At 36.2% G+C, this 22,770-nt stretch overlaps 1 protein-coding gene across 4 annotated transcripts in view; it reads right to left on the minus strand.

Annotated features, from left to right (window-relative positions):
- Positions 1-22,770, minus strand: part of LOC150105891 (putative fatty acyl-CoA reductase CG5065) — a 337,145-nt gene that overhangs the window by 58,570 nt on the left and 255,805 nt on the right. For all 4 annotated transcript variants that reach the window (XM_090394385.1, XM_090394387.1, XM_090394386.1 and 1 more), the window contains 4 exons: positions 14,695-14,801; positions 11,326-11,503; positions 2,955-2,999; positions 2,748-2,866 (listed from right to left, as the gene is read on the minus strand). In XM_090394385.1, the coding sequence (XP_090250511.1) occupies positions 2,748-2,866; positions 2,955-2,999; positions 11,326-11,503; positions 14,695-14,801 (449 nt within the window). The remainder of the gene's footprint in view (positions 1-2,747; positions 2,867-2,954; positions 3,000-11,325; positions 11,504-14,694; positions 14,802-22,770) is intronic.

The raw sequence follows: 22,770 nt of genomic DNA on the forward strand, positions 1-22,770 counted from the left end.
TCCCTCCACTCATTTCTTCTATTTGCTTATGCATACTATCCCCACCATCCATTCCATCACCCGGTCTATAGCAGCACCCTATTGTATATTTTGTTCTGCTAGATTCAATCTCACACCAAACAGCCTCAAATGTGCTTTTTTCCCCATCCTGCAGTTCAACTTCTATACCCCTTGGCTGAAGCTCATCAGCTATCATCAATAACACTCCCCCCCCCCCTTTTATTCACCCTATCACTCCTGAACACGCTATACCCGTCGCATTCAATCCCACTTGCTTTATCATCTTCTGTCAGCCATGTTTCACTAATACCGACAACCTGTGGCCTGGAAGTGCCAACCATGGCCAAAAACTCTTCCTTCTTGTTCTTAATACTCCTGGCATTAGTGTACATGAATCGCAGAAGCCCATTTGTCCCATCCCTACTTTGATGCCTTACCCATTCTGATTTGTTGTCCGTCGTACTCGCTCGGGCATAATATACTCATTCATACGCTTAACTTCCCCCCTAAAGTCTGCATATCTACTCCCCCCCCCTCTTAATAAATCTAGTTTCCCTGAGTCTGTACATCCACTTCCACATCATTCATCAACACTTTTTCAAGTCTCCGTACACCAACTCCATTCAAATGTAACCCATCCATCTTATATAAGTCCTTTCGCCCATCGAACTCATTCCACACATCCACAAATTCCACACCACTCTCCATGCATAACCCACGCATAAAGTCATTGGCAATTATGGCCCTGCTTCTAAACACTTCGCTGTCATACCGCGGTAAGATACTCACCATCCTAACTCTCTCACTCTTCTCTTTTGCTACCTCAAACAACTCCCTCACATCCTCTATCATTTCCATTTTGTCCTCTTTCAAATCATTCGTTTCTGCCACGATTATCATCTCTTTCACCCTCTGTTTTTGCAGTCGAATAGATTCGCTGACGTCCTTTATGTTCGCACCCGGCTGGTACGACTTCGTTAAACTCTCAATTATCACACCTCTTAATAGCGAATCCCCATACAGCACTCGCTCCTTCATTTTATTGACATTTACGAACATTCTATTATTTGCCGTCACAGACTTCTGCTGGTTATTTGTCGGTACGTTCAACACACATTTTTCCATACGCTCCAGTTGTCTTTTAGCTCTGTGTATCGCACCATTCAAACGGGCAATTTCGCTACTCGCATTTATCTCACCGTTCTCATTATCGATCAAATCATCCATTCTTTCTGTGTTTCTACCTTCATTTACACTTTCGGCGACGCTCTCACACCTATCTGGCACTACCACGCAATTCTCTAGCACACCGCCATTATCTACATTCTGACTATCGTTAACGATATCACTCTCGACACACGAAACACGATTGAAGTCCTCATTCTCTTTACACTTTTTACACATATTAACTCCACTATCACTTTCTAACCAAACTCCCACCGCTCTTCGCAAGGCATACATCTCACAGACAGCACATTGCATAAATTCGTTTACATCAAAACTCTTAAACAAACATGGCGACCTGGCCGCCATTTTTTTCTTTATCGGTGCCATGTGTACGCTATCTTTTCTTAAAAATAATAATTAAAATAACAGCAAACATGCAAAAATTGCACAGACACACCAAGAAACAAAAAGCAAACAATACCACTTAAAATTCTAGTAAAATATCTAATGTTAACACAAAATACTACTAATCTTTTCAGGAGCTCTCGACAAGCCGACGATCTAATCAGTGCGACACCAAGCGGTCAATATGAATCAATATATCCTACACGTTCTTTTGAAATGCCTATAGTCTCAGCAATTTTATGCACGTTGACTCGCCTGACTTCATCCAATACCATATCGTGCACTTGATCAATGATTTCTGGTGTTGTTACACTTTTTGGACATCCTTTATGTGGATCATCTTCAAGGCTGGTATGGCCATGTTTAAATTCGGCAGTCCATTTCTTAATTGTCGAAAACAAAGGAGAGGAGTGCCCATAAACTTTTATGAACTTCGAGTGAATTTCTTTTGGCATTAAACCTTCTTTCACAAAGAATTTCATAACTGCACGATAATCAATTTTATCCATTTCAAGGGATACAGACACCACTTTTGCTTCAGACAGCTGTATAAAACAAACTACTTAGAAAAAAAAAATCTTGCCAATTGACATGTATTGTCTTGCCAATTGGCATGTATGAGATACACTAATTATTGAGAAAAACAGAATAAGATAAAATATCCATTAATTAGAAACACTAATACTATAACTGACCATTTTCATTCTTATTATCTAATTCTGATTGATTTTTTTAAAGCTAAAAAAATAAAAATAAAAAAGGGCATGAAGTTGCCTGGCTGTTTTATTATTTTAAAACCTTTTTCATGTAGGTTTCTTATTATTAAATGGAATGAAAAGAATCGCACTTTAACTAAACTTTTGCTTTAGGAGAGAGCTGTCCACTTTGAGAACAAGAATCTGACCAATCTTTTTTCACAGTTTATCTACCCTCCCATAACCACTTTTTGAAAATAATATTTGCTGCCATTCATTTGTGTTTTCTTTTACAGTTTCTTCAATATTACAACTAAGAATTTTTATTGAATCAACTATTATTAAATGACTCCTGAATCAAATTTTTGTTATTACTCTATAGCAAATATCCCAATAAGTTACTGATTTCATGATTTAAATCAATTATTAAAAATTATCTTTAAACCACAGTGGAGTAGCTTTAGTAAAATGGAAACCAACCTGTATGCAGCAGTGTACCAAGCAACTGCTATTACTAGATTAATCACAACATCTACAGGAATAAGATCAGCAGCACCTGAGGAAAAGCAGTGCATTGAGCGTAGAATACCTTTACTTGTCTGATGAAGAAAAAAAAAAATTATATAAGAAATGGTTTTGAAACAAAATTTTAAATACAAAAATATCCATGAATAAAAAAATACTTACAGCAACAATAAGTCCAGTTGGACCATTGAAGTTGTCAATCCAACCCTAAAAAAAGTTTCAGAAAATTTTAGTATAGTGAATGATTTCAGAATATGTCGCATCAGATAATATTATCACTATTTTTAGGGGGAGGGGGGGGGACAACTTTAAATCAAAACTGAGAAATGGAGCATTTTGAAAAACATGCTTCTGATACTTCTACTCTTAAATCTTTTTTTTATGGTGCATACATTATACTCTTTCCTTCCCCACCTCAATCTAGTATCCAGAATCCAGTTCACAACAGAAAAAACAGTAACAGGAGAAAAAAAAAACAGTAGACACTAGAAGACAGTTTATAGAAATCTACCCACATGGCTGGGTAGATACACAAACTTTTCTGTTATCTTCCCCCCCTCCCCTCTCCATCCTAACAATATCATATTATAATTCTTCTTTAATCATTATACCTTATTGTCCAATGACTACCTTTTTTTTTTTTTTTGCAGGATCTATATACTGATTATTTTTTCTGCATATTTTTTTTTAATTACTACCTTTTCCCTTTATAAAGATTCTGGTTGCAGAGCTGACTTCAACTAGATGGGTCCACAGGTAGCAGATAGTGGATCACCCCCCCCTCCAGATATGGAGGGCAGCTGTGAGATAAGAACTTCACAAATAAGCCGTCCAGGACCAACAGTATCCATCAGGGATGGTGGAACAGACTTTGGCAAGGTCTCTCAAATGCAACAGAATCCTTTAAACACACATGCCCCAGAGGAGGGTACCTGAAGATAAACCACAGTGGCTGCACAGGTATCTGTTGCAGTCAGGAATGGCCTCTGTTTTGGGAATTGATGGTAGCCTGTAGCTAGGAAGTAGCAACTTTTAATACCTCACCTTCAAGGTCCAAAAGTCAACTATGGTATCCTGGACACTACAAGAAATGAGCACACAGTATCAAAGTGGACATACCTGCTTGAACATTGCCTGGGTCAACAAGGTTCGCATCCATAGCTTAGGTATGGATGGAACATTCAGAAAGTCCACTAGTTTCCAAATGATTTCAATCACCTTAAAAATGAATGAATACAATCAAACATGAACATCAGGAATTGCCTGAATATCCTCCAGTTCAATATTGAGGGATTCACTAGATCAAAATTAGAGATATTAATATTCTTACCAGGCACAAAGTAGACATTGTTGCCCTACAAGAAACTCACCACACTCCACAAGGAAATATTACCATTCCTGGATGAAAGACATTGCCTGGCAACCTCCAAATCTCTGGACCATTTACAAAGTGACTTTTTTTTTTTTTTCTGGTTGGTATCCAGCTGGACAACTTCTCATTCTACAATGTACATAGGCTTCCTCTACTTGACTGGCCTAGCCCTGTACTTCCTCAGTCAGTCCATCCTGGCATCATCCTTGGAGATAAACTCGCATGGAATATGGGGATACAATAATGATGACAACCAGGCCTGCAATTGACAGCTGGATTAGCAAACAACCTCCACATCTCATCTATGACAGCGAGCAACCTAGAACCTTTAAATCTGGAAGAGAGATCAGAGACAACCCCTGACCTCTGTTCTACTCCAACTGATATGGAAGGAGATAAACCCACTTTCACCTTAATCTATCAAGACTGTCCTCATGGCCAGCACAGAACCTGCCTGATGAATGTAGGACTCAATCCCCAGAATAAACAGCTTCCCAATACACCAATAGAATCTCAGGAAAGCAAGCTGGCCAAATTTTACTGAATTCATTAAAAAAACAACAATATAATTACACCTACAGTCGATAATTATGAAAGATCAACCAAATTTCTCATAGCATATGAGAAACACATCTTGAGAGGCTTCAGAAAAATCTACACACCATGTTGGTCAACTGAAAGTAGTATTCTTTTTGGCAGAGTATGAACAACAGAATGATCTAGATACTACCCCCCCCCCCCCCCTTAAGGTCCTTGAATGATGGCAGAAGATCTCACTGGCATGAAGAAATGAACAACCTGAACTTTACTAGATCAAGTCCTTATCAAAATAAAAAAATGGCAGAATATGCCTTTCCCTCATCAACCACTCTTGTCACTATTATAAAAGGCAATCATATTATTAAAACAAGAGTGCCCCTTAACAAATGCCAACTCTCACAGATAACATTACCCTCATCAGCCCAACACTGTAAATGATCCCTCAGTGATTTCTCCAAGATCTTAACAACTACTGATGAAATACAAACTGGTCTATATTTCGACACTTCCAGTCTGCTACCACACCTTAAAGAAAATCCAAAGGAATTTTTTAGCTATGGCTAGTAGAAGGAGAAATGATTGTAAAAGAATGACAGTGTTGGATAAAAATGGCACTATCTTACCCTCCTCCCACTCCTTAGGTACCTTTTCCATGGCCAGACTTTCATTTAAAGGTCAGGTCAACAGAGCTGTCAGTTCTTTAGCACATTCTCTCAAATCCTGTGGCAAAATCCCATTCAGTCCCATTGCTTTATCAACATCCAGAGTACTCAGTATTTGAAACACACTCTCTTCTTACACTTCTATACCTCGAATCAGCCCTATTCCTTTAATATTAAAACCTACTTCTCCAGCATGAAATACCTCAATAAATTATTCATTGAACCACTCCACTATGTTGGAAGTTTTTTCCCCCACTTGGTTAGACTATAATAAATTTAGCTTAATCCTTTATCCAAGTGTAAGCAAACAAAGTTTGTGCCTGAAGTATCTTCAGGACTGAGGCAACTTGTGGTAAAGGTGGACCAAGCTGTCATCACTCCTTGTCTCAGTATCTCCCATAATGCAAAGCACATCTCCTTGCAGACATGTATAATACTATGCGTTAAGGGAAGGGCCACTACCCAGACCAGTTTCAACCTTTATTGAGGTCTCATCAGTAGGAGCCAGACCCAAGTGGAAAAAAAAAATTCCGACATCTTTCTCTAAATTCAGAGTAATAAGGTGAGACACCTTTTGGCAACTCGTATAGGTAAATATGACTTCTCCATTGCTTCCACCTTAGTATCACCACCTCTGGGTACTTCAGATACTTCAGGTGCAAACTTTGTTTGCTTACACTTGGATAAAGAATTAAACTAAATTTATTACACTCCACCATGTCCTTTGCATCAGTAACTATTCCCATTTTTATTCTTTTACAATAACTTCTACTCCTACTGGCCATAGCTAAAAAATTCCTTAGAATTTTCTTTGAATCTCAGGGATAATCTCTTCTCATATTCCACTTTAGCCTTATCATACTAATCACTTTCCTACCCTGAGTCTTATATTCTTCATGCATCTACTCTCCACCCCCCTCTCTCCTTATATCTCTTCCAGAACCTCTTTTTTACCTGCAGTTCTCATTTGATATTGTCATCCACTTTACACAAAATTGTGTTTTCTTCTTCACTCACAAGGACTATTCATTAGCAGCTATTGCTACTAATAAATATTCCTTCACAAGTTCCTAAGCACCGATGATATCTCACCCTGCCTATCTGAGACTATTATAACTACCTGCCTTATAATCCCGCATACATTCCTTTCTCTTTGATGATCCTGTATGTCTATTCATCTTCCAAGTCAAAACCACATGGTCACTCTCTCTCCAACTGAGGGCAAAGATGTCATCTCAGTTATAATCAGCTCTTCTGATGCAATGACCAAATCTAAAAGTCTTGAACCTCATGTTCCTTCTACTACATGCTGCCTCCTCAGACATTAGTCCCTCAATAATTCCAGAAATTCCATTCGCTTACTACTACTATCACCACATGCAATTTCCTCTTCCCAATTTATAGGAATATAAATTTCAAATGTCTAAACATCTCCTGCTCTTCACCCTCTATTCTCCCTGGCTTGTAGCAACACCCTACTAAATATTCTGTCCTGCCCACCACCTCACACCATATGCTTTCAAAACCATTAGTTCCACTGCCCTCCAAATCCTCCACTCTGAGAGAACATAAGTCACTTATAAGCAGCAATCTGCCACTGCATTTTCCCTTTCTATCCTGTCAAAAAATGCTATACCCTGCTACTTCTATTACTGTCAGTATTAAATCTCTGATCTCAAAGATTGTTTAATCTTTGGGATCAGAGATTTGTCCACTAATTCTTTACATCACCAATTTATCTCTTTTATTCCAGATACTCCTGGCATTAGTATACAGAATCAAGACATTATCACCATTTCTATACCTATTATTATCTCCTCCACTGGATTCAGCATTACCTTATTCCCCCTTCTTCCAAGCACCTATTTGCACAAAAGGCCACTCCTATCATCCACCCTAATAATTCTAGTTTCTCTACATTGACACACAGTTGTTCGAAGAACAGCATTCTCTCCAGATGTCTACGTCCTTCCTCATTCAAATGCAAGCGGTCTCAAGCATACAGTTCCTTTCTGTTCTCAAATGCCCTCCAAGCAGCCATGTATTCCAGCCCTCTCTTTTTATGCATTCTGGCTATTATACTATTCATTATTGATGCTCTTCTCTGCAGTTCTGCATTATCATACCTGAGCAACACAGACATACTATTTTTCCTCTCTGTCTTCTTCCATATGCCCTCAAGCATGAACTTCAGATCTCTTGCCACCTGATTCACACTGCCTCTCAAGCCAATTCGTGCCTACCATCACAATCATCTCATCCACCTTTTTCACCTTGCTTAACTGCCACAGTTACGCTATCATTCCTCCAGGCAAACACTCCTCAGACATTCTATCTTGCACACTACAGATCACAGTCTTCACACATCTCTTACCACTGTTTCTTCCTTGCATCCCTCACTCTCTCTCCTCTAATACTACACTTTCTTTGTTCCTCTACTAACCGTTGCCTTGTCATCTCTTTATACCTGGTTCCAGCACACTCACATTTTTTTCATTCCCTCTCTTTTACTCTGGTTCTCCTATCATTCCCAAAACTCTCACTCATTCCTACTCTGATTCACTTTGGATTCACCATTTCCAGTCATCTATTCTCTTCTTTAATGCTTCTCAACTTCCCAAAACATTCCATTTCCTCTTTTAGTGAACTTTCTCTCTCTCTCTCTCTCTCTCTCTCTCTGCAAACCACCTACTCTTATTCACCATTCATCCTCCCACGTAATATCATCTCTGAAAACTTCACAATATTTCAAACTTACCATACACTCTACTTTTATTTTTTCATCCACATTCTGCTCATTATCTTCACCCTCGATCAGACTACTCATCTCTCTCTCTCTTGGTCAGTATTCTCCTGTTTCTGACATAATGCTGCCGAGGTTTGTTAGACTAATGTCTAAATCAAAGATTTCTTTGATTTAGACATTAGTCTAACGATTTAACGATTAGCCCTCTATGCAGAAATCTAAAGATTTCTGCATAGAGGGCTAATCATCTGATATGTGGATATTTTACTGATTATGAGATAACTAGAAATACAGAAAACTATTGTAAAACTTTCATTCCATTTTTGCAAAGAGAACATATGAAGTCTGTCAGTGAGCGCCTTCAAGAAATCCCATAAGTTAGCACTCAAATCAGCTCTGGAGAAACCTACTCATTGTACTAGCATGTATCAGCAGATCTAGTAATGGAGAAATCCGAATCCTAGTCAATAAAATAATCTACAGCTACATCTCACCTATCTCCATTGTCTATGACAGAATAATAGCCATAGCTTTAAACCAAACCCATTACTTGTACCCATGTCCTTACTGAGACTCCAAATGAAAATTCCAAGAATGTTTTCTATGGCAAGTTTTAAGACTACATCCATACTGTTCCAACACAATCTTGACATCATAGGCAGAGATTTTAATGCACAAATAGGATCAGATGTTTCAGAAATTTCAAACAAGGATTTGCATTTCATAATGCAAATGAAAATACATTTACTATAGATGCTATCTTTCTGAAAATTTTTCCTGTTGCTCCTCTAAAATGTAAATCAATACAATAAAGCAAATATGCCTATATTTTTATGAGGCAAACCTGGTTTAGAAAACTGGTTATTCCTGTGATTAAATATTAAAACATAAATGATATATTATTCAGCCATATATTAAAAAAGTGATAACATGAAATATGTTTTTAAACATACCTTAGGGAAGATCTGTGTATCTCATTTGTTGATTTTAAAATTTTTGGGATATAATTTTGGTAGAACAACATTGGTAGATATAAACTCATAACCCAAACTCTTAAAAGGATAATAAATTATCAGAGGAGATGAACTCACAAGAATAATAATTTAGAATATGAATTTAAAAGCTTAAAGTAGATCCAAAAGCATGGAATTTTTTTTTTTTTTTTACCAGAAGGGAATAAAATAAAGATATATGAAAAGTTTTTTAAAAACAGAGAATACATACTGTATGACATAATGAACTTCCATGAAAAATTAATGAACAAAAAATATTAAAAAATTATGATGTATGGACTATTTCGACTGGGAGCAGTCTTCAGAGAAGTGAAGGAAAATAATAAAAACAAGTTTTAATTATTTTTCTTCAGGTTGCCCTCAACATTTCAAAGGCATCTGAAATGTTCAGGGCAACCACATGAGTCCAGAGTCCAGAGGTGGGGTGGTGAAAGCAAGAAATTCAGCTGTAAATTGGGAGTGGCAGAATCTGTACTGCTGGTCACTAATTACTTGGTAGGTATCTAAGTGGTTCAAGAGTTGGCTATTGATGACCTTCTCTATAATTTTAAAGAGAACAGGAGTGAAGCAATTGGATGGTAGTTCACTGGTTCACTTTTATCACCTTTTTTTTTTAGAATGGGATGGATGCGGGCCTGTTTCTATGTTGTAAGGTAGATGCCAGTTGAATATGATAGAGTGAGGAGGTGATACAGGATAGATGGAATACTGTCAGGATCAGATGCCTTCTTTGTGTTCATGTTAAGGATGCTTCGGATTTCTTTATGGCAGAAGACTATGGGTGAGTGCACCTATAGTTTTCCATCATCAATGCAGGAATTGGAAGAGAAGAGTGATGCCAGTAAGTCAGCCATATGCTTAGGGTGAAGTAACCACAGTACTATCTGAATGTGAGAGTAATGGAAACTGGGTGGGCAAAAGTTGCATTCATTGGCCTTGGCAAGGGACCAGAAGGAGCAACTGCTATTTAGCCATTTCAAAGGCTGATGTGGATTTGGTGATGATTTTTGTAGTTGTTGGGAGCTTCAGTATAGGCAGAGTAAGCAGCTGGAGCTTTGGTCTCTTGAGCCATTTGTGAGATGCAAATTTTTTTTTTTTTTTTTTTTTTTTTTTTACTGCTTTGGCACACTTTTCTGAGAACCAAAGCTGATGGTGGCTGAGAATTTGGAGTGGAATAAGGAATGAAAGCCTTTATTCCTGTGAGGCTTCTGTTCTTCAGTCTGAACAGGTGTTTGGATCAGAAGAACTGAAGCAGTAGTCGGAGACCAGAGGAAGGAGGAATAGAAGTCACAGAGATTGTTTCCATTTGGCACCCTTGTAGTGCCAAAGGACTTAAGACTGAGAACTGGTGAGTGAAAGTTGTTCTGTGGCAAAAGAGACTTGTATGAGGTCGTGATCTGAGTTACTAAAAGGAAAACCGACATTCATAGTATACTTGGAAGAAGAACTTGCTGTTGGAAGAGGCCAAGTGTGTTGTCAAATCGGACAGGGTTGTTTGGTATTCTGACAGGGATACTGATGATCTGTATTAGGTCATTGCTAATGGCAAAGACCTTGGCATTCCTGCCTGCTTGATCGGTGAAACTGGAGAAGGGAAGCCAATATGAGTTGTGGACGTTGAAGTCATCCTTCTTGGGGATGGAACAGACTCTAAGAAGTTGAGCTTTAGAGTTTCAGGTGGTATGGTCACTTAAACAGAATGGAGAAGGGAAGGTTAGCAAGACAAGTGTTCTTTACCAGAATGGTAGGAAAAATATCCAGAAGAAGATAAAAATCAGGAGAACTGATAATAGAGTAAAAAAGTGCCTTAGAGAGAGAAATATAAGATCTAATAATATTGGAGTCTTGACAGATAAAAGACTAATTTGGAGGAAACTTGTTGATAGGAAATTACCAAAAAAGTTATATTAACATACTCAAAATTTGGAGAAAATTTTATTTCTAGTTAGTTTTTGAATGTCACTCCATCTAAATGGCTCCAACGGCTATTTATCAAGTAATAATTATGAGTTCAAAAATCTTGCAAACATATTCATATTCAATATATTTAATGAATAAATTGACCATTACTAGATAACAATTTTTTTTCAACTGGTCATAGTGGTTAATACTATATGTAAAGCATTAATGTGTTATCTGATTAAGATAAGAAACTATATCTAATAACCATGTTTTATTTTATCATACAGAAACCACTTACAGGTAAAGGTTCTTTCCAGGCAGCAGTGACAATAGAAGGTCTTACTATAGCCACAGGAAGACTTCCACTTTCTTCAACTAATAGTGTTTCTGCTAATGCTTTGGTGTATGTGTAGGTATTTGGTCTACCTTTAATCAAATAGGGGGTCATTGTAGTTAAAAGATCCTCATTCATCCATCTGCAAAATTAAAGCAAATAATATAAAAACAGTGCACATTTATTTCACACCAGCTTTAGTAAACATTTGTAGTTAATTATGTATTTTTTTAACCTTATGTTGAATCCATGATAGACTTAACAGAGATGCAAAAATTTTCCGTATAAAATCCTTACTAATTTTGATAACGGGTTGAGTAACATTAACGAAAATAAGTAAATAAGTCTGAATACCTGGTAAGACTTAAATGCTACTGTATTAATAAAGTGAACTGAATCATTAATATACATGGTAAATAACATAATATGGAAAAATACTGAGATTATGCAATTTATAATAATTTTAAAGTTATAAACACATTCTTCCCACACAAATCTTGTCCAAAATACACCTGGATAGTAAGAAGCTACAGATCAATAATAAACTTCATCATGACTGGATGGAATTCTTCATGGAGTTGAAAGATTCATAAGGGAGATGCAAACTATCCAGAGCAATAACTTACCCCCCCCTGAATGCATTCACCAACAAAGCACTTACAATAAAATCTAGCAATCCATTCCATTACTCTCCAAGTGAAAAATCTAGTCCCAAAACCTTTCCTAATAAGAATCTCAATTTCTGGGGATGATACATAGTTCTGCACACTCTAGTTAGGCAAAAAAAAAAAAAATTTCATCATATCAAATCCTACAAAATATTTTAGTTTTGGATATTACTAACTGTTGTGCACATCCCTTTCAAATATGTTATGTAATTCATTCTGACAGCCATATTAACATCTAACCCTATCAACACCTGATTCTTTCACATCCAATTTTCATAATACTTGCCTCTCATCTACACATTGCACAGCATCATTTACACCAGTATGATATATACTCATGAAGTGCTCATTCAATAATTCCACTGTATCACATTGCAAGTGATACAGTGGAATTTCTCATCAGGATCACCCTCTTTTTACATGCCGAATCAATTTGTCTAAATATTTCACAATCGATATTCTCTAAAATTAACAGACTAGATATACTAGTCTGTTAATTTCAACTTCATATCACACAAATTCAAAGTCTGTACATGCATTATCAACTTCCATACTTTATGGACTTTACTGCCATATTGCACAATTCCCTTGAATTAACCTTGGCCTGATCAGCCAATCTCCTCTCATACTGCATATTTTCTTTGTTTACCATGCTTGTCACCTTCCTAGCTTACACTTTATACTTCTCATGGATCTGATCGCTAACTCTTGGTATGTAGTTATACATTGCTTGTGCCAAACATTACCTTATGAATTTCCATGCACTGTCAACATCTTTTCTGCACAGTTCATCTACTCAAAGCATTGATATGGTGACTACAGGGCTTCCCATTATATTATGCCAAAAAAGGCTATAATTCCACATTTAGCCTTTTTTTTGGCAGTAATGGTTTTTGTTTCATCACTTCCCAAACAAGTACCTCATAATCACTTTTACTAACTGGTGGCAGTCAACACCTTATTAACAACTACATCTTGTGAAGTTATCACTGAATCCAAAAAACATTCAAGCTTCTAGTTGCTTCAATCACATGCGGCTTAAGATATTTATCCCTACGAAATTCAACAAATTTATTCTCCTTATTCCTGCACACCATCTCCTCCTTCCATTCTATATTCCTGTAATTAAAGTTTCTCATCAGGATCACCCTCTTCTTACATGCCGAACCAATTTGTCTAAATATTTCCCAATCGGTATTCTCTAAAATTAACAGACTAGATATACTAGTCTGTTAATTTGAACTTCATACCACACAAATTCAAAGTCTGTACATGTATTATCAACTTCCATACTTTACAAACAATTCCTCCGCAATCATTAACAGTACTGCCTCCTCTTTTCGCCTTCCTATCCTTCCAGAAAATTGTATATCCTTCCATTTCTATTCATCCTCAGACAACCAAGTTTCACTTATACAGATTATCTTTGGGCATACTAAATGAATGCAACAAGCTCAGCTCTCTTATTTTGAATACTCATTACATTTGTATACAAACATAACAATTCCCATCTTTGAGGAAATTCTTCCAAAATCAACATTCTCTACTCTAGCCTCTCTCTTTAGCCAATACCGTTTCCCTGATCCTGACTCTGGATCACATTCATATCTGCCTCATCCTCACTTTTATGCATTCCATCACCCTGTCCTGCTGCAATCAAATCCTGAACCTCATATCAATCTTCCTCCTCCTCCTGTACAACCTGCTTGTCTGTGCGATCCTGATTCACAAACACACTTTGATCATTAGCTACATTAGCTTCTTGATTCTGTGCCTTTTCAGCAAATAATAGGTTTTCTAAATGCCAAACCCATTCAAATGCAATCCATCAACCTTAAATCATTCTGCTCAAATTCACTCAACAGATTCACAAACTGAATCCCCTCCACCTTTGCCTCACACAACTCAGCCATCTTGCTATTCATTAGCACTGCTTTCCTTTTCAACTCACTACTGTCATATCTGGGTAACACACTCATGACTTTCCCAACAACACTTATCCCTTATCTCCTTCAAGAACTTCCTCAAGTCTCTATCAAAATTCCTTTTTTTTTCCCCAATCAAGTCATTCATGTCCACAGCTACACTAATTCTGATGCATGCTCTTTCTTTCTCTGCAAATAACTGATTAATTGTTTCAATGTTCCTATTTGAGTCCCCATACAATGCTATACAATTATTCTTTGATTCTTTTAATACTAACCTCATCCATATCAATCAATCTCTTCTTTAGATGTTTAATCCCTTCCAGGATGCTTCATCTCACTTTTCATTTTCATCAATTGTTGCTTAAGTTTTTCCACTCCATTCCCTTTGTTATCATGACTAAACATTTCCATGCAATTTTTTATTTATTTCATTTATTTTTACTAGCACTACCCGATAGCACTAGCTCCTATTTTGAAATGCTCTAACCCATCATTACACTTTTCACATACATTAATGCTTTTTTTCATTTCATTCACTAACAGTTCATAAATCTTTCACATTATTTTGCTGCATACATGAAACCATTCAATCAACACATCCACTGGGAAAAATCCAGGGCAGAACTATGAATATGTCACAGGCTCCATGAAAGCTATGAAAAACGAATGTAATTAATAATCCAGCTTTATGTAAGCATACAAAAATAGATCATAAATAAAAATATATGGCTACTTACTCAATAATATCAATAATTTTTTGTGGTGCAACAGGGGGTGGATAAATTATTTCATCTACTTCTTCTCGATCACAGTTGCAATAAGCTGTTGAAACATGGACTAAAGCCTAAAAAGGGAAATTTAAATTCAGTAAATTATACATAATCAATTTCCTGATATGTACCCCAAGGGGTGTTCAGGTTACTGACAGCACTACATGATTAAGTTTACATTATTACTAATCTCCTATCAACAATTTTCCTCGAAATCAATCTATTACTTGTGAGCACTCCAATACAGCAATCCCTCTATTAGTGCACCTAATGCGTTCTTTAAAACAGACACATTAATCGAAAATGCACTAATCGAATATATATATTACATAATAACCTATGGGAAACAGTATAATTCGTTCCTCGAATTTCTTTTTTTAACCTTAATTTTTTTATAAAAAAATTAAGGTATGTCTCAGGGCCTAGTTAAAGGAAAACCATGAAGCTGAAACACATAAAACATATTCAGAATATAAATTTCATTATTCTACTTTTTAACCAAGAATTGAGTTAACATAGTTTGGAGGGCATTTTGTTTCTTTTTTTCATACAACCGACGGTATGGCCCTATTGCCTCTTCTACAAATTTTACTGCTTCTCTCTTCAGCATCGAATCTTTTTCACACATCCACCTTTTTGTGGTGCAACAGGGGGGGGTGGATAAATTATTTCATCTACTTCTTCTCAATCAGTTGCAATAAGTTGTTGAAACATGGACTAAAGCCTAAAAAGGGAAATTTAAATTTAGTAAATTATACATAATCAATTGCTCACTAATTCTTTTACTCATGATTAAAGCTTGGGAAAATACTTTAAAATAAAAAAAAGGAAAACACACTCATATAACATTGCAAAGGAGGCACAAGATAAGACCATCAAAGCACTATGTAATTATAGTAAGCCCACACTTTTGTACAGCTTCACTTGTCTTGGTGCCAAGAATAGTCAATTCATGCTGAAGGGGAGAAAGAAATGAAGGATGTACGAATCGGTCACCAACATGCGAAATCACGTGCTTTATAGATGAAATTTCCCAACTGTTATACAAGCAAAATAGTTACCACCTTAAAAACTACAATGATCATAAAAGAGAAGTTAATTTTTCAACATGTAATAATAAACAACTCATCCCAGAAGACTGATTGATTACCCTATTATTGGAATGGATTCTCCTTTTTGTGACATGCGCAGAAGTCGAAGGGTCTCGAATCTGTGGGTGTACTATACTAGACGACATAAATATTGGTGGTAAATTTTGGAACATAGTATACATAGTGTACATGAAAGTAGTGTAGTAGGTCATTAAAAATAACTTTGTAAAATGTTTTAAATAGGTAACTAAATTATTTCATTCTAGTTAGTGAAATAGTTATGTCTAACTATTTTTTAAAATAGTTAGCCATAAAAATATATAGATAGAAAATTTTTAAAATGTGTAACATTTATTTTTAAGATGTATATAGGCACACTAATAGAATTTGGGTATCGAAAAAAAATGACACATTAATTGAGGGATTACTGTATTGTCATATCTAACATTTTGTGCTTCTAAGGCACTTCTGACTGAATCAATCTGCCCAGACGTTGGTCTTCCTCTGGTCCTCTTTCCTGCCATCTTGGCATCAAACACCTTTCTTAACCTTACAATTATATTACCTTATACTAAATGTTAATATCTTATATTAATGATAATAATCAGTTAAATGAAGAGTATAAAGAGCAAGCCAGGAGAGTGACTCATTAAGGAAAACAAAAGTGCAGTATGAGCAGAAATTGACAAATCAGGTGAAGAAAGCCCATAGTTTTTTTAGATATATGGAAAGTAGAAGAAAAGATGATTATAATAAGATGATGTTAATGGATGAAAATGATAATTGCTGCAGAAGACATTGTTGAGTTATTCAGAATTTATAAGGGTGTTTCATCATTATCAGGGTGGAATCATGAGGAACTTAAGTCTAGAGGACATAGAAGATGGCCAAATTGTGAGTGAGAAGGTATTTGAGGAAATAAATAACTTTAATATCAATAAGGTGATAGGATTTGATGACATATCACTATGCATCTTAAGGAAATAATCCAGAGAACTGGCATGTCTGTTTAATAATAGTCTTACAACAGCACAAGTTACAAGGGAGTGGAAAGAAGATAAAATTGTTCCACTGCATAAAGGTAATGATAAGGCTGTGGCTTCAAATTATAGACCAATCTGTATATCTGGAGTTGTGAAGGTACCAGAGAGATTGGTGAGAAGCAGGATACAGAAATGGGTTGATAACAGCAGTATTCCCTGTGGTTATCAGCATGGGTTTGTTAAAAGGGAGATCATGTTTTACAAACTTATGTACTATAAAAAGGTGACAAATACCTTGGACAGGAGAGATGCATATACAATGGTGTACTTGGATTTTGCAAAAGCTTTTGACAGAATGCCTATTAAATAAATTGAAACAGATTGGATTGGATAACAGACTTTTGAGGTTGGATCAGTGAGTGGCTGTCAGATAAATATTAGAAAGTTGTATATGGGGGATACAGTATCCCGAAAGAGGAAGGTGTGTTACAAAGGTTAGTTTTGGGACCATTGTTGTTCAATTTGTATATTAATTATATTGGGATGGACTTAAATAGTGCAGCTGTTTGCAGATGATGCAAAATTGGGGAGAGCAATGCGGAGTCAAGCAGGTGTGATGGCATTACAAGAGGACTTGAATTGATTGCAAGAATGGGCAGGTAAGTGGAACAAACAGTTCAATGTTGCAAAATGTAAGGTTTTGAGATTTGGTAAGCAACGATGAGATGCAAAGTATACACTTGGTGGGGAAAACTTTAAAGGAAGCAAGGAGATGAGAGATCTAGGAGTGGTAGTGGAGAAGGACGCACAATCCAGTGACTACATTGTACAAGTTGTGAAGACGTCACATCACATAAGGCCTTGATGAAGACTCATTTGGATTATTGTGCACAGATTTGGTTTCCAGATTTTCATGATGATGAGGATATGTTGAAAGGGTCCAGAGAAGATTCACAAAGGTGGTCTTTGGAATGTAAAGTACAAGAACAGATTAGAAGAATGTAAATTGCAAAGCCTCATTAATAGGAAGAGGGAGGATATGATTAAGACATTAAAGCTAGTCAGGAGTTATCAGATTGACATGGAAGAGATTTTTCACAGAATGGGAGGGGGGGGGGTTAACAAGAGGCCATCGCTGAAAACTGTATAAGGAGGGTGTGTGAGAAGCAGGTTTTTTGCATGGAGAGTGGTTGGTAAGTGGAATGCATTGCTTGAGTGTGTTGTGAATGTAGACACATTAAATCAGTTTAAAAGCACGATTGATGAGAATTGTGTGCAATAGTGTGTACCTCTCACGATGAGTCTGACTCCATGGAGGTCAGATATTAATGAGAATAATAAACAGTAAATAGTGCCTTGGTACTACACAGTACCTTATACTAAATAATAAATTATGATTATAGGTAGTAAATTATACTACCTTATAAAATATTTAGGCTATTCTATCTTACAATATTAAACTAATACTGGTCTCATGTGCCAAAAAACAAGAAAAAAAAATGGTAGGCAGAAACTAATACTATATACATTAAAACAAATGTGATAAAAAAAGAGATTCATGTAGGTGGAATAAATGAAACTGTAGAATTGTAATCCTGCAACCACATATACTGAAATATAGAACTGCAACATTTTTGTATTTTTTCTTATTTGATTTCAATAATTATTTCATAAGAATATGAAAAGATAACTTTCCACATTGTTATAATATTCTTCTGTGATTAACTGATATTGGAACAATAAGCAACCCAGCTTCCAACATCTGATCAGAGCATTAAAATTACCTAGACAAAAAAAGATGGCAAACCTTAGAATAGTTTTTTTTTTTTTTTTTTTTTTTAAATAATCTAAATCAGTGCTGTTCAAATGGTGGCCCTGGGGGCCAAGTCTGTAGAATGAAATATTGTGGCCATCCAAATGAAGAATAAACCAAATTTAATTTCTGAATTTTCTTCCTTATTTTATCACTTCTAATACAACATACATTCTGCCTTATACAATTATATGTCTATAATCTTACTAAAAATGTCTAATATTTATTTCATTGCAAAAAAAAAAAAAAAATGTGTACATAGTTCCTTGTTACTCCAATTGAAATGCACTCTTTATGCATAGATCAACTGGATGCCAAATATAGTGACTTGCTTTTACAATCAGGAAATAATGCTTGAGTGCTGGAAAACATTTAGCAAACTTTTTCAAATTTCAGAAAGAGTTGAAGAGATAAATAGTTAAATTTTTTCAATAAAAAAATTTCTCTCTTTTTATTGGAATTAATAAAACGCATTACTGATCTAATAAATAACTTTTCTTAGCTCATTCACCAAATTTCATTTCTGAATATTCTTCCTTATTTTATTCTTCTAATAGAATATTCTGCCTGAGTTGTATCAACCAACAGTGCATGATTATAAGTCTATAATCTTACTTTTTTTAAAATAAATATCTAATATTTATTTCATTGCAAAAACATAAATAATAATAATAAATAAAAAACTGTGCACATCATCCCTCATTACTGACTGCAACTCTGTATATATATATATATATGGCATGACTGGAGAAAATCAAGTTTGCTGGTTTACCAAAAATATAACTAAATTTTAATTATATTTTTGGCATATAAATCATTTCAATGATTTATACGCCAACAAGCAAATATTATTATTATTATTATTATTATTATAATTCCTGATACCTCCAAGGAGTCCGAAGACTCATCGCGGGAGGACACCTACCTACAACTGTCTCAACCACTACACCGAACCTATACTATGAATCATCTCTATCAACGCCATCTACCGCCCACCTCCTCCACCACTACCACAAATAGTATTTTTTGTCTGTAAATTGCATGTGTTCTGAAAGGCCGATTTGTCTGTATGCGGGATGAAAAACCCGAGTTTCCGGGAGAAAAAACCCTGCTACCTCCGTATGAGATTGGCTAACTCACCTTCGATTGAAATCGTCCAGATAAAGATTCCTCCCGTCGCGACGAGAATCGAACTTAGGCCTATTCCAATCGAAGGGTGCAATGTACCGTCGTTCTTCCAATTGCACTACGGAGGCATTATGTGGGTCTTTGCTGGGACTATCTAATACAATGGACAAGAAAGCGAAAATAAATTTAATTAGGAGTGGAAAATGGGCTCTTTATGCATAGATGAACTCGATGCAAGATATGGTGACTTGCTTTTAGACAACTGGAATCGCAGTTGAGTGCTGGAAAATGTTTAGTGAGATTTTTCAAACTTCAGACAGAGCTGTAGAGACATAAATTTCTTCCAATAAAAGGAGATAAATCTCTGATGATAATATGGTTATTTTTGGTCAAATTTATTTTAAAACTAAGTTATACCAACTAGTTTCGCCAACTTTGGATGTTGGCTTCATCAGGATAAAAGATGTATAAAAAAAAAAAAGAACACTCAAATGCTAAGAACTGTTAACACTAAAACCATAAAATGCGCCGAATACAATTGCATTTTATAAAAGCAGAAGAACGCATACATCACACGCATAGCGCATGTATGATCTACTAGTTGTTATGTAGGAATGTTCTGTAGTTGGCAGCAAAATTTAATTCTGGCATGTTGAAAGATCTAATGACGGTCTTCCAGATCTCGGGCAGAATCAATCTTTGGTTTCTATTAAGGTTTTTTTGTTCTGAATGGAGAACTGTTGTGGCTTCTTTTATAATTTGGGAGCAGAAGTCCTCTAAATAGGGCACTGAGCTTTTATCCCATTGAATAACATGGTTAGTCCTAGCAAAATGAAAGGCTAACCCCGATTTGTCTTCTCTATTATTATTGACGTCTCCTATGTGTTCCTTCTTCCTGATTTCAAAACTTCTTGAAGTCTGGCCAATGTGGTAAATGTAAACCCACCAATACAGGTAGATACTTGCACTTCATTTCTTCACACCATATTTCTCAGAAACTTAGCACTGTACACATGCTAAAAAATAGAGCCTTTCTCATTACAACACATGATAAAGACCTCCAAGATGAACTGTCCCTTATATCAAATAACCTTACAAAGAATGGCTATCCTAGAAAATTGATCCACAAGATTCTTTTCTGTGACCCCCCCCCCACACACACACACAAAGACAACCTGAAGATATACATTATAATTCTACCATAGTGATTCCTTTTGTGGAGACAATTTCCATTAAGATTGCCAGACTCCTCAAGCCGCATGGAATAAGAGTGACTTTTAAACCTGCACAGACCATTCGCCAATTTTTGCGAACTTCGAAAGACAGCCATCCATTTTCTAAATATGCCGGAGTTTACAACATCCCCTTCTCGTGCAGCATGAACTACATTGGCCAGACTTCAAGAAGTTTTGAAATCAGAAGAAGGGACATGTAGGAGACATCAATAATAATAGAGATGACAAATTGGGGTTAGCCTTTCATTTTGCTAGAACTAACCATGTTATAGAATGGAATAAAAGCTCAATGCTCTATTTAAAGGAAGACTTCCGCTCCCGAATTATAAAAGAAGCCACAATAGTTCTCCGTTCAGAACAAAACCATAATAGAAACCTAGGATTGATTCTGCCTGAGATCTGGAAGATGCTCATTAGATCTTTCAACATGCCAGAATTAAATTTTGCAGTTAACTACAGAACGTTCCTACATAACTACTAGTAGATCATACACGCGCTATGCATGTGATGTATGTGTTCTTCTGCTTTTATAAAATGCAATTGTATTTGGCTCATTTTATGGTTTTAGTGTTAGCAGTTTTTAGCATTTAAGTGTTCTTATTTTTTTATACAACCTTTACCCTGATGAAGCCAACAGCCAAAGTTGGCGAAACTAGTTGGTATAACTCAGTTTAAAAATAAATTTGACCAAAAAAACTCAAGTTACTATCTAACTAAAAGTCTCCATGATGTCACTTTCCTTAGCTCACTCATTTTCCTAACTGATGTGCAGCATACGAATGCATTAACACGTTCATTGCCAATCGCGCGATGTGAGTTCTCACCAAAAGGCCGATCACGCGTTATCGCGTTGACGTTGCTAACTAAATAAAAAAAAATAAAAAAAATTTGGCCACCACACGAAATTCCAATTTTCAGCTTGGCAATGAACGATATCGCGCAATCACGTGATGCAAGTTCTCACCAAACGGCTGATCATGAGTTATTGCGTGGACGTCGCTAACTAAATAAAAAAATAAAAAAATTTGGCCACCACACGAACTTCCAATTTTCAGCTTGGCAATGAAAGTGTTAAAACCTCTGCAAAGGAAATATCTGTGATCTACACAATCATATATTATTATTATTATTTCCCCAAGACCTCATGGAGTCAAAGACTCATCTGGGAGGTCCTTTTATCACACACACACATCGCATCATACCAAGCCTTAAACACACTCAAACTCCTTGCAGACACCACACTCTCAGGTGAGGCATTCCAATCATTTACAACTCTGCACGAAAAAAACTTGCCTCTCACTCCCCTACTCACACCCTCTTTATACAGTTTCCAGGGATGACCTCTAGTTCTCCCTGATCTCCCACTATTCCCTGTAGAACTTCTCCACCATTGATCTTATAACAACCCCTTACCAATTTGTAGGTCTCTATCATATCTCCCCTCTTCCTCCTCCCCACCAGACTCTGCAAATTACATCTTCTCAATCTTTCCTCATACTCAACATTCCAGAGGTCAGAAACTACCTTAGTCAGTCGCCTTAGTCAGTGTCCTCCGCATCATTCCCAGAAGCCTTTGTGTTGTCTTCACAATTTTGGTGATGTGTCCTCTAAATTTTAGATCCTTATTCACTATCACCCCCAGATCTTTTATTTCCTCTACCTGCAGCAATATATTCTCACCAAGCATAAATTTTGCATCCCAACTTTGTTTTCCAAATTTTAAAACCTTACATTTTGCAACAGTGAACTCACATCCCCATTTCCGTGCCCAATCACTCAATTTATTCAAGTCT

Source organism: Typopeltis vanoorti, chromosome 6, assembly GCF_054136105.1.
Source record: "Typopeltis vanoorti isolate ZY-2024b chromosome 6, IOZ_Tvanoo_1.0, whole genome shotgun sequence".
Lineage (NCBI taxonomy): Eukaryota > Metazoa > Arthropoda > Arachnida > Uropygi > Thelyphonidae > Typopeltis > Typopeltis vanoorti.